General features: G+C 47.5%; 1 protein-coding gene across 1 annotated transcript; it reads left to right on the forward strand.

The window, feature by feature from the left end:
• The first annotated feature begins 3,196 nt into the window (after positions 1–3,196).
• PROK2 (prokineticin 2) lies at positions 3,197–11,626 on the forward strand. Its single transcript, XM_058032053.1, has 3 exons — positions 3,197–3,304; positions 7,230–7,355; positions 10,721–11,626. The coding sequence occupies exons 1-3, from the start codon at positions 3,197–3,199 to the stop codon at positions 10,844–10,846; spliced, it is 360 nt and encodes a 119-aa protein (XP_057888036.1). The 3' UTR covers positions 10,847–11,626.
• The last annotated feature ends 371 nt before the right edge of the window (positions 11,627–11,997 follow it).

The following is an 11,997-nucleotide window of genomic DNA, read 5'->3' on the forward strand; positions in this document are numbered from 1 at the left end:
GCTGCTGGGAACTTGAGAAGGCACTGGCCAGCTCCAGCCACATCAGAGAGAGAGGCAGCAAACTTAGAAGTAATTTACAGAAATATTTGCAACTCAAAAAAACATAAATGATGCTTGCGTAAAGGCTGGGGACCCAGATTAATGTCAGCAGAAATGGTCTATTCTGCCTCGTGTACAGACCTCAAGAGAGAAGACAAATTATTGAGAAGAGTCTTAGGCTGTTTGTCTGTCAACCTCTACTTTAATTAATTAACAATAATTATTGACCTAAAGCAGAAATGTTGGACTACATCCCAATTCAGGGTACAGCTTAGAAATTTATTCTTGATTGACTCGTGTGTTCAGGTCATTTCAGGCTCTACAGGCAACTGATTTGAGGCCTTTCATACCTTGTGTGAACTTTACACCTAGACTATACATTTTTATATATCTGATATAAATAAATGCATTCTTCCTCTACAAGAGCCAGCAAGCTTTCACCATTTTGCTGAATCAAGACCATTTTTGGATATACAGTGACAAAGATTAGACAAATTAGATACTGTCATTATTAAGAGAGTTTTTAGGGCAAAAAGATAATTCTCCTGTCTCGCATTACATGCTTCTTCTCAATTCTTTTATGAGAAAATTATCTTTTTAGATAGCTGATATATTCACATTCTTAGTCTTCAAAATTCTGTAAATTCTGTAGTGCATTATCACTTGAATATGCCAAATAATTATTTGAATGCCTACTCATAGATAGTCTTCAGTAAAACTGAGGCTTTGAGAAGAGCCAGAGAAACCCAACAAGTGCATTCATGAGATGGGCACTGTGAGGATTTACATTTAAAACACGTTTGGGCTTTTACTAATTTTGCAGTAAAACAATTGTAATGACACTGAAATTCAGAAAGTCATCTCCTCAGCTGTCACCTTTTCTTTAAGAACAGGAAGGATTTAATAGGCATTAGTTAATATCTCATTACAATTTTGTGATCACCTAAAGGCCATATAGATGTGAATGGTCTCTTCTGATAGCAAACCAGTTTTAGCTCAAGTTGGTAGTAAGAATACTCACATTAAGGTGGCTTCTAGTAAGTCTGTAGCATCCCCATTGTAATGTATAATGCTGCCCTTCCAGGCTTAGGATTGACAACCTTTCATAAATGATACTTTTTATGTCAAATGTCTTTTACAAGAAATGACTGAGTCTACACAAACCTGCACAAAATTCTTCCCCCTTATTATTTCTCCTCAATTCTATAGTGTTTTTAGAGGATCAGGAGGTTTAGAGCTGAAAGTGATTATTTGTTTTCGAAAGTTCTGGACACCTGGAGATTGTGAAAATAATCATTCCTGGCTTACATTCATTTTTAGTTTCTAGGATACAAACAGAATTTAAAACAAGCTAATCCCTTCACCTGGTTTAAACTGCCAGTGCTTCATGCAGCAACATGAGTTTACAACAGCTAAGGATACATCCCAGTTATTTTTAATCCTTTCATGTCAAAATTGGCTCATCCCAATTTGCTTTTAAAGCATCCTCGGAGTAAACCCTACTTACCCAGCCCATATTTGTCTCGAGCGCACTTGTACAAAATAACCCCGAGCACCCAAAAAGGGCACGTTTGTAATGAAAACACCTCCAGACAGAGTGAGCCCCCGAGGGGAGGCCACCAAGGAACGGGTTTGACAGCTCCTGACCGGGACTGAATCGAGCAGGAGCACACGAGGGGCGAGGGGCTGCTGCTCCCCTTCAGCCACGCTCAGACTCACCTCAGCCAAGGAACGGGGCTGGCTGGGGGCTCAGGGAGATGTGGGCTCTGCAAAGGCCCAGCCTTCCCTTCTGGAGCAAAAATATACACTGAAAAATCTGGGGAAATGGGACCTACCTGTGAGAACAGGAGGAGGGGAGTAGAATAGAGAGAGAGATTGAAGTAGGAACAGAGAGGCAGGAAAAGAGACAAAAAGGGAGTTAGGAAGGAGAAGAAAGGCAAAAAGAAGCATAAAGAGCTGGAAAAGTAAGGAAAATAGAGAAGAAAAGGAGTGAGGAAGGCCATCAAGCCTTTCCTGTTGGAACAAAAATATAAATTGAAAAATGTGGGGATTTCCTCAACACCTGCTGTGTCCTGCTCCCAGCTTGCTACATGATGTCCCCAATATGTTGTGGGATGTTTCTCCCCTAAACTGCTGTCGGATGCCTCTCTGCTCCCTAATCTGCAGTGGGATGTCCATAGCCACGCTTGGGATGAGCCCCTAGACCTGCTATGGGACAGCCTAATACCGGCTACAGGGTGTACCCCAGCCAGCCCTGGGAGGACCCCACCACGCCTGCTGCGGTCAGTCCTTCAGCCACACGGCGGGATTTCCCCCGAGCCCTGGGACGTTCTTTGTGATGTTCCCCGCTAAGCCCAGGTCCCGCAGAGCTGATGCGGGATGTCCCCCGTGTGCTGTGGGATGTTCCCCTGGGATGTCCCCCCTGCCCCTTTTCCCTCAGCTGTGCACCTGGGCACGGTGTGTGCGGTGCACGGTGTGTGTGCGATGTGCGGTGTGTGTGCGGTATTTGTGCAGTGTGTGTGGTGTGTGTGCCGTGTGTGCAATGTGTGCGGTGTGTGCACGGTGTGTGTGCGGTGTGTGTGCGGTGTGTGCAATGTGCACGGTGTGTTCACGGTGTGTGTGCAATGTGTGCGGTGTGCGCGGTGTGTGTGTGCGGTGTGTGTGCACGGTGTGTGTGCGGTGTGTGCGGTGTGTGTGCGGTGTGTGTGCAATGTGTGCAATGTGTGCGGTGTGTGCGGTATTTGTGCGGTGTGTGCGGTGTGTGTGCGGTGTGTGCACGGTGTGTGTGCGGTGTGTGTGCGGTGTGTGCGGTATTTGTGCGGTGTGTGTGCGGTGTGCACGGTGTGTGTGCGGTGTGTGCGCGGTGTGTGTGCGGTGTGTGCAATGTGCACGGTGTGTTCACGGTGTGTGTGCAATGTGCGCGGTGTGTGTGCGGTGTGTGCACGGTGTGTGTGCAATGTGTGCGGTGTGTGCGGTATTTGTGCGGTGTGTGCGGTGTGTGTGCGGTGTGTGCACGGTGTGTGTGCAATGTGTGCAATGTGTGCGGTGTGTGCGGTGTCAGCGCGGCCCCGCGGCCGCGGCGCTGCCGGGCGGGGGTGACTCAGCCCCGGCTTTATAACGGCGGGGCGGCTCCGAGCCCGGCTCGCTGCGCCGCACCATGCGGAGCCTGCGCGGAGCCCCGCCGGCGCTGCCGCCGCTGCTGCCGCTGCTGCTGGGGCTGCTGGCGCTGCTGCTGGCCGCGGGACACGGAGCCATCATCACCGGGGTGAGCGCCGGGGTGAGCGCCGCCGCTCGGCTCCGACCTCACCGCACGGAGGGACGGAGGGACGGAGGGACAGAGGGCTCCGCCGCGGCGGCGGGACGGGTGTTGGGGTTTGTTCGCGGGGAGTGATAGCGGGACTGGGAGAACCCCCCGGGATAAGGGGTGCCCGGGGAGAGGGGAGCGCTCTGCCGTGCGGGATGCCCAGGGAGAGAGGAGCGGGATGCACGGAGAGAGGGCAGCGCTCGAATGTGCGGGATGCCCGGGGAGAGGGGAGCGCTCTGCCGTGCGGGATGCCCGGAGAAGGGAGCGCTCGGCTCTACGGGATGCCCGGGGAGAGGGGAGCGGGATGCTCGGAGAGGGGAGCGGGATGCCGTGCGGGATGCCCAGGCAGAGGAGAGCGCTCTGGCGTGCGGGATGCCCGGATAGAGGGGAGCGGGATGCCTGAGAGAGGGAGCGCTCTGCTGTAAGGGGTGCCCAGGGAGAGGGGAGCGCTCTGCCATGCGGGATGCCCGGAGAGAGGGGAGCGCTCTGTCGCCCGGGGCTGCTCCCTGGGCATCTCTGCTCTCTGCGCTGCCGAGGCTCGGGGTCTGTCCGCACTCAGCCGTGCCAGGACGGAGCTGTGCCGAGTGCGGAGACGGATGGCCAGAGCTGGGATAAGTGATAACGAGGGCATGGGAGGGAGAGCAGTGCCAGGTGCTGAGAGGTGACAGGGCTTGGGGTCCGTCTGGGGTAAGTGGTACCGGCCGTGGCATCTCTAGGGATGAGGGGTGGTCTGGATTCAGTGGTAGCAGAGCCTGGGGTCTCTCTGAGGTGAGTGATGGCAGGATGTGTCAGTCTCTGCGGTGGGCAATGCCAGGACCCGTGGGTCTCTGAGGTGAGGGGATGCCACAATGTGGGGTCTGTTCCTTTGGGGTGAGGGATGTCTTTGGAGGGCTCTCTCCAGGCTGGTCCGGGAGCATGCAGAGATTCCTGCTGCTTTTCCAGGGCTGGAGCTGTCTCCCATCTCCCTGCACGCAGCCCCAGCTGTCCCCAAACCTGCTCTGAGAGGGTCTGGCTCAGGGCATTGCACTGCCCACTGTGCACCCCAAGTTCCGCCAGCCCCTCCATGTACAGGGCAGGATTACAATCCTCAGAAAACTCTGTTTTCCTTCTTTTTTTTCTTTGCCTATGACTGTAGCATTTCCCCCACAACAGCCACCCCTTGCAAACAAGTCTCTGTTGTTGTTGTTTTTAGGCTCAAGATTTACTCTGGCTGTGAAAATACTTTTTTTCCTAAAGACGTTATTTAACCCAAAGCGTTGCATCACTTTTTAGTTAAATGATTTTTTAAGTGTTTGCTTTGGATTAATAACTCAGCATTTGCATTCCTTTGAGAGCTCACATGTCTTTTGTAACCATCAGAAGTTGCACTCACAGCAGTGGATTTCTCTGTGGCTCTCCAGGCTCCCTGTCCGGACCCCTGAAGTCCATGAAACAGCTTGTGGACATTTCTCTGGAAGTCAGATCAGTTCCAAGGACTGATTATTTTTTTTTTAGAGCAGAGAATGTGAAGGAATTTTTTAATAATTGAGGATTTCAAGTTTCTTTTAAGTGGAAACATTCCCAGCAACAGAGGAGCAGTTATCTGTTATTAGAATTGTGGCTACACCTTTAAAGCATAATTAACCCATTAAATAAAGTAATTGTGAGGCACTGAATAATAGATCAAGAACAAGGCAGATTCAAAAAGTAAAAATAGATCAGAACTAGAAAATGTTACTTTATTAACTATTGCAGAGCATTTCTGCTTAAACCACTTTGATGCATTTTTGGCTTTTGATGAACAGGCAAATCTCAGATGAGAGCTGACGTAAGGTGTTCCCCAACCCCTGAGCCTGAAAGGTGTTTTTCCTTTCCAAATTAAAGACTTTTTTCAAGCTTTCCTCAATTCAGTGGTAGTTCTTGTGCTGAAACCTGTTGCCTTTGCAGCTGGCATTTCACCTGGGACATATTCTTGAGCTGATTTTCCGGAAAACTGTGTTTAAATGAGGTGCTCATGTGGTGTTTGGGGAAGTTAAGGAGGAGCAGCAGGAATTACACATTGCAGATAAGATGTGGGCAGGAACACTTGGGTGGAATATTTTCAAAACTTGTCATACATTTTTGGAAAAGGAGCCTTAAAAGTTCTGCCAGATGTAAATATGTGTGTGTGAGGTCAGGAAAGAAATTGTTCAGCCTGGACATTCAAGACTCTTGTTTGGTAGAACACACCCAGAGGGGTTTTTCAGCTGAGTGGTATTTCACCCCAGGACCAGTCCCACAGAGACGAATGGACTTTGAGATACATAACTAAGAAAAAAAGGGAGTCAGGAACTGGCAAGTGAGAAATAGCAGAGCCTGTGACTCCAGCTGAGCAATGGACATTGGTGTGCTGGTGGCAGCCAAAATCACTGGACCTGCATTTTTATTTGTGACTATGGTAAAATAATATCATTAGAGTACTTTCAAATTATTATTATTTTATTTTTTTTAAGAGAGAGGTCAGAAAGTGAGTATAATCTACCTGCCAAGCTAGAGTGGTAGTTTTATGGCCATATTAGTCTTACAAGCAAATGCTCTGTGTTTGGACTTACCTGCAGCACAGAGCACTGTGTTTAGGAGCTGTTTGGGTCACACACAAATATTTAATAATGTTCCTAATGCAACAGCTTCTTCCTAAACTACTGACTGAGCTTTACACATGTATTTTGATCTGGCTCCTGCTGGTCAGTGCAATATTTACCCAGTGAGTACAGTCTAAAGCCATTTATCATGTAAATCCCAAGGTAAGATCAGTGAGTTTTCCCCTCAAGAGCATGTTTACTCTGGGAATGTGCCTTCCCCAGAGCTGTTATCAACATTTACGTATGTTTTTATGAGTTTCCCATTTACGTAGTGCTGACCAGTGCCTTCCATCTCTCACTGCTGCTGCCAGACACCCAGAGCAGTGAGGTAATCAAGCTTACATTCAGGATGTAAGCAGAACCTTTAACTGATGGCATTTCTCACTGGAGAAACGAGACTGGTTTTTGCATTAAATCTCTATAAGTTTTGGTTAAAAAGTAACTGAAAGATGTACAGTAGCTTGTTTTCAAACCCTAATGTGTCAATTGCTCTTCATGGTTTGTGGGTTTCAAGACATACCCACTAGTTTGCATTTTGGTTTCTGCTTATCTAAGCTGTATTGGGTAAGTGGCTAAAATATTTTTTTGCCTCCCGTGAAGGGGAATGCTACCACAGCAGCATTTTTTTTGCATGTGGACACTTATGGAAAGCTTTTCTTAAGACCTCTTTTAGCTATGTGTAATTCTACATAACAATCACAGAATCCACATTTAAACTATTGTTTCAGCTACTTCCTCTTGGACTTCCCTAACAAAGCTCTCATGCAGTGCTGCAAGGGCACTCACAACCATGGTATTGTCATGTGAAGTTAGAAGGAATAGTTACCTAAAAGTCATTAAATAAATGGATGATTTCCTATCTCAGCTTCTCCACAAGAGTGGTTTGGTGACTCTTTTGGTGACAAGTTCAGTGGGGTTGGTCCTTGCTCCTGCCTGAGCTCACTCAGGCTCTGATGTGGGAGCTGGGAAAGCGAGTGGCACGTGCCATCAGTGCTCACAAGTTTGGACTGTAAATCACTGGCAGACCTGGGTTTGGCCCAGAGCAGCTCTGTGTGTGGTCCTGGCTTTAAACAACCTGGTCCCAACTCCAAAATGTGCCAGGAGCCTGCACGTTGCAATCCAAGGGAGACACGAGTATTGCAAACCAGCCTTAAATCTTATTAGCCAGCCTTAATGAGCCATGATAACTTAGGGGTGCCAGAGGCAGCTCCTGAGCACCTGATCCATCCTGTTTCTGGAGTGCATTTATCATTCATGTAATTTGCTCCATGCTGTGTTGCACGCAGGCCTGTGACCGAGACCAGCAGTGCGGGGCCGGGATGTGCTGCGCCGTCAGCCTCTGGATCCGCAGCCTCAGGATGTGCACCCCCATGGGCAGCCTGGGAGACGACTGCCACCCCCTGAGCCACAGAGTGAGTACCTCACTGGGGGCTGGAGGGGTGTCCCGAGCTCTGCAGCACATGGCACAAAGCCTAGACGTGGTGGAAAGGCGGGGAAGCTTCCCATTCCGTACAATATCCAGCCATTGTACCTGCATGGGAGCAGAGATGAAGGCACCTACGTAAGGAAGTGCATTAGTGTCAGAATTATGCTGAAGGGAGTCAGAGGATGAAAGCACTACATGCTTCCCAGATTGTTTTCTTATTAGTTTGTTGTTGCTGCTTTGTTTTGTTGCCTGATCCAAAACAGCTCTGGCAGCTCCCAAGCCCAGCCCTGCCAATCCCTCCTGGTGCGAGCAGGAGCACAGCAAGTGCCTCCAACCCCAGTGGCAGTGGACAGGATCCTGTCACAAGCATAAAAATGTCACCAGTTAGTGTTGGGACAGCTGATGCACTGAGAAAGTGTTGACACACATCTGGACTTGAGAAAAGTCTCCACAGACTCTCTTTGTTTCTGTTCTACCTATTAATTTTAAATATCTATGTATATGTACATATATACACACACTGTATTATTAATACAATGATTTTAACAAGTACATTTATTTAAGACTATGTAATTATGTATTTCTTATGCAGTATGAAAAAAGCTGCTTATTTAAAACACAAAAGACTGAGTGAGATGTTACCAGGGAATTTGAGAAGCTGATGGTCTTCAGAGTCATCCTCAGGGATGACTCTGTGCTCTTGCACAGGCCAAGAGTCATCACAAGTGGAAGATATGAGGCAATAAATTCAGATCATAAATGTGCAGCTAGTTAGCTGCCTCTCTCACTTTCCTCCAAGGCCTGGCTTCTCAGTTTATTTTCTCAGTTTTAGGAAGTTTAAGGCTCTATTTTATTGCAGTTAAATTTTTAAAACTTCTGCTGTGATATTGGGGACCAAATGGTCATTTTTACTATGTAATGTAGCAGGTTCTTCTTGTAAGGGCTCTTTCCATTACCAGGAATTAGGATAAGAGAAATTGACTTCTAGAGGGTTTTATGAGCTTATTGTTATTGGGCAATAATTTAAACTGTCTGATATATTTCAAGCTGACTGCCTGCATAATTACAATCAGAGTAGATGCCTGTCCACCCCAGACACTAAGTCACTGATGTTTATAAGCTTTATGAGGTTAATTTTAATTTCTCCACTGATCTTCCTGAGAAACACAAACCAAATTGATTTACTGGAGAACGTCAAATGAGTTTATTTTAAGGATGGAGGGTTTGCTCAGTGTTTCCTGTCTGGTAAATACTTGTGTAGGGAGCAGCTGGGTGCCCTGATCACCAAAACTTTTGATTTACTGCAGGATAGATAAAAATCAGGCACCACCATGGCCATGGCACCTCGGGGACGTCCAGAGGAGCCAGGAGATAACTGGAGGAGATGGCTGGCAGCTGGGGTTCCACCTTCTGGTTTCCTTCTCAACACCTAGATGGTGATGGACCGATGCCATTAGCAGTCCCAGCTGGAATTTCTAGGCCAGGTCTGAGGCAGGGCCAGGCAGGGTTTGCAGACAGGTGAGGTTGGGCAGCGTGGGGAATGAAAGGAACGTTTCCTTGCAGCAAGTGGAAGGTTCAGAATAAATCACTGGGTTGTCAGGAGGCTGAGAGCTCAGGATTTGGGTTTGGTGCAGTGCTGGGTGTGAGCACCCAAAGGGGTGATTCCCATGGGGATCCCCAGCAGGGGTGGGAGGTTGGTGCCTGTGACAGTGGTCACAGGGGTCTTAGGATGAAGGAAGAGATGAGGATCTGACTCCATGTTACAGAAGGCTTGATTTATTATTTTATGATATATATTACATTAAAATTATACTAAAGAATAGAAGAAAGAAGTTCTCATCAGAAGGCTGGGCTAAGAATAGAAAAGAATGAATCAACAAAGGTCTGTGGCTCGGACAGAGAGAGAGCCAGCTGTGCCATGATTGGCCATTAATTCCAAACAACCACATGAGACCAATCCCAGATGCACCTGTTGCAGTCCACAGCAGCACATAATCATTGTTTGCATTTTGTTTCTGAGGCCTCTCAGCTTCTCAGAAGGAAAAAAATCCTAAGGAAAGGATTTTTCATGAAAAGATGTCTGCAACAGTTGCCTCTGCTCACACTGGAGTGGTGTGGCACATGGAAACCCACAACATACCCTGGGGCTGCTCTTCAGATGGTGCTGGCCCAGGGTATTTCAGGGGATGTGAGCCCCCTGCCCACCTCCTGCCCCAGCAGGGTGTCACTGGAGTCAGGCTGGTGCTTGCCACCATGCATGGAGGACTGTGTGGGACTCTCCTAAAGACAAAGTTTGTGCACAGACACAAGAAAATCTTGGAATATTAAAATTTTAGGCTTCAACCACACAGACATCTGGAAGTGAGGGAATTAGGGCTGCCTGCCTGGCTGGTAGCAGAGGCTTTGCACCTCTGTGCCTCCTTTGCTGCATCCAGGGAATGCTCAGTGTGTGCTGCCAGCTGGCAGCACCACGGCTCCCAGACACTTCCCACTGGGCTGTCCCTTTTGGCTCCTGTAAGAGACAGAGCTTGTGACCAAGTTGTTGAAGATTGTCAGTGCGTGTGCATGTCATGGCACAATTAAATTTGTCTAATCTACTCCATATGTGCTCCCTGCAGCACAATGTGGCTGGAGGAGGCTGGGATGAAATGAGAAACCTCTGCCCTGTGGTGAAAAGGATCCTGCCCACAGGGAGGTCAGGCAAGGTGACTCCAGAGGTCCCTTCCAGCCTGATTTCCACGGGACCCCAAGGTTCCTGCTCTGTGCCATGTGACAAGGCAGGGTTTGGGACACGCAGAAAACCCTTCACAGAGGCACCACAAAACGTGATGTTAAAGGCCAGTGTAGTTTCACAACAAACTCCTTTATGAAATGGCAGTAAATGGAGAACATGTGTCACAGATGTAGATTTACACAGCAACATGACTGCTAACATCCTGCTCTTAACTGTGGCTGGGCTGGGTGTACACTGGGGCTGCCTTTGCCATCTGCTCTGTGCTGCAGCTCGTGGGGAACTCTGGCTCTGAAGGGAGGGAACTGGGCAGCATTCTCCATTTCCCCAATATTCCTCCCGTTTCATCCCCCCAGCCACCAGCGCCGTGGCTCTCCCTGCCACTGATTGTGGGGAATAGTAAATTTGTTATTAGCTAAAAAGTTTTTAAGCTGTTCTGTAACAAAGAAATCTTTGGCTGCTGCTGGCTGTATGTATTGCCAACTTCCTATTGTCTCACCCACGTCATGAGGCTGATGCTGCAGATAAAGCTCAAGGAATGCACCCCAGCAGCCCCATCCTGTTTGTGAAAAGGATGAAATAACCCCCCCAACCAGCTGATGTGCTTGCTCTGTCCCCAGGTGCCCTTCCCGGGGCGGAGGATGCACCACACCTGCCCCTGCCTGCCCAGCCTGGCCTGCCTCAGGACTGCTCCCAGCAGGTTCAGGTGTCTGCCAGACTTCAGGAAAGAAGATGTCTTCTTTTAGCAGGAACTGTTCTGCACTCCAAAGAGCCACTCAGTATTTTTGTTCTCTCGTTGCCGTGACCAAAAAAAGGGGTACTTGCCAGGGGAAACCCTGAACCCCACTTCCCTGCCTCACCAACATCAGCTGGAGATGAGACACTGCTGTTGTGGCCAAGGTTTTCAGGAGGGACTCGCAGTGGAGGATGATTTCATTTTGGGGTAGCCAAACAACATCTACTAGAGCAAACCTCTCTCTGAGGGCAGGGGCTTGACCATTCCTGAATAAATTTGTGGGCTTCATGGTTCTAGTATAACCCCAGAATGAAAACATCCAAGTTTATTGCCAGTTTTGGAAAAATTTGGCCACATCTTTACACTTTGGAAGACCTGAATTGAACTGAGAGTTGGATAACAGCAGAGTGTGAAGCGTGTGACAATTGCCAAAACAACTGTATTTACATTGCATTTCATATCTTTATTAATATAATTTTATTTGTAAGTTAGGCACACCTCTAGGGTAAAGGTTTAACCAATAGATGTAGTTTTTACACTTTTAAAAAGTGGCACGTGGAAACAGAACATTTCAGTATTCAGAGCATTAAAAGATTTACTTATTTTAGTGTTCTAAGATGAGAAGCTGTTGTTACTTGAGTTGGTGTAAAACTACCTGATCATCTCAAACTATGTATTAAGATGTAGTTTATATTAAAGAAAAAAGGAACCCTGAAGTTTATTTTAATAGGCTGCCTGACTTCTTGTATATGTATCAAATTTGCTGTGCAAAAATTCTGTATCAGAATAATGGCAGTGTATTATTTGATTTATTTTAATATTATAACATTATTTTGTCATTGTGGTTTTTGATTTTTATTCAGTGTAATCTGTTATCCCACACTTGATTCACCACCTAAGCTAGCAGAGCTCCTTATGGATAGCTTAGCAAAAGATTATGTGCCTCTGGCTGTATTTTGGGAAACTTGTAGTTTACAAGGCATGAATTCCTCAATCAAGCTGCAGTTTCAGAATTTGGAAGAATCTTGGTGTAAATAATATGAGAGGTTTTTCTTGGCTGGTGCCTCAAAGGATCAACTTTAGCCCAGCAAACATAAGATTTGTGGGTTTTCTATGAAATGCTGTGTGACTTCATATTTACTTGTCAGTCCCCAGAGCTGG

This window comes from Melospiza georgiana, chromosome 11, assembly GCF_028018845.1.
Source record: "Melospiza georgiana isolate bMelGeo1 chromosome 11, bMelGeo1.pri, whole genome shotgun sequence".
Lineage (NCBI taxonomy): Eukaryota > Metazoa > Chordata > Aves > Passeriformes > Passerellidae > Melospiza > Melospiza georgiana.

Excerpts from the sequence above, each read along its gene's own strand:
- PROK2 (XM_058032053.1), top strand. The coding sequence starts at position 3,197 with ATGCGGAGCCTGCGCGGAGCCCCGCCGGCGCTGCCGCCGCTGCTGCCG. Across the intron at positions 3,305-7,229 it reads ACGGAGCCATCATCACCGGG|GCCTGTGACCGAGACCAGCA; the intron begins GTGAGCGCCGGG and ends TGTTGCACGCAG. Across the intron at positions 7,356-10,720 it reads GCCACCCCCTGAGCCACAGA|GTGCCCTTCCCGGGGCGGAG; the intron begins GTGAGTACCTCA and ends CTCTGTCCCCAG.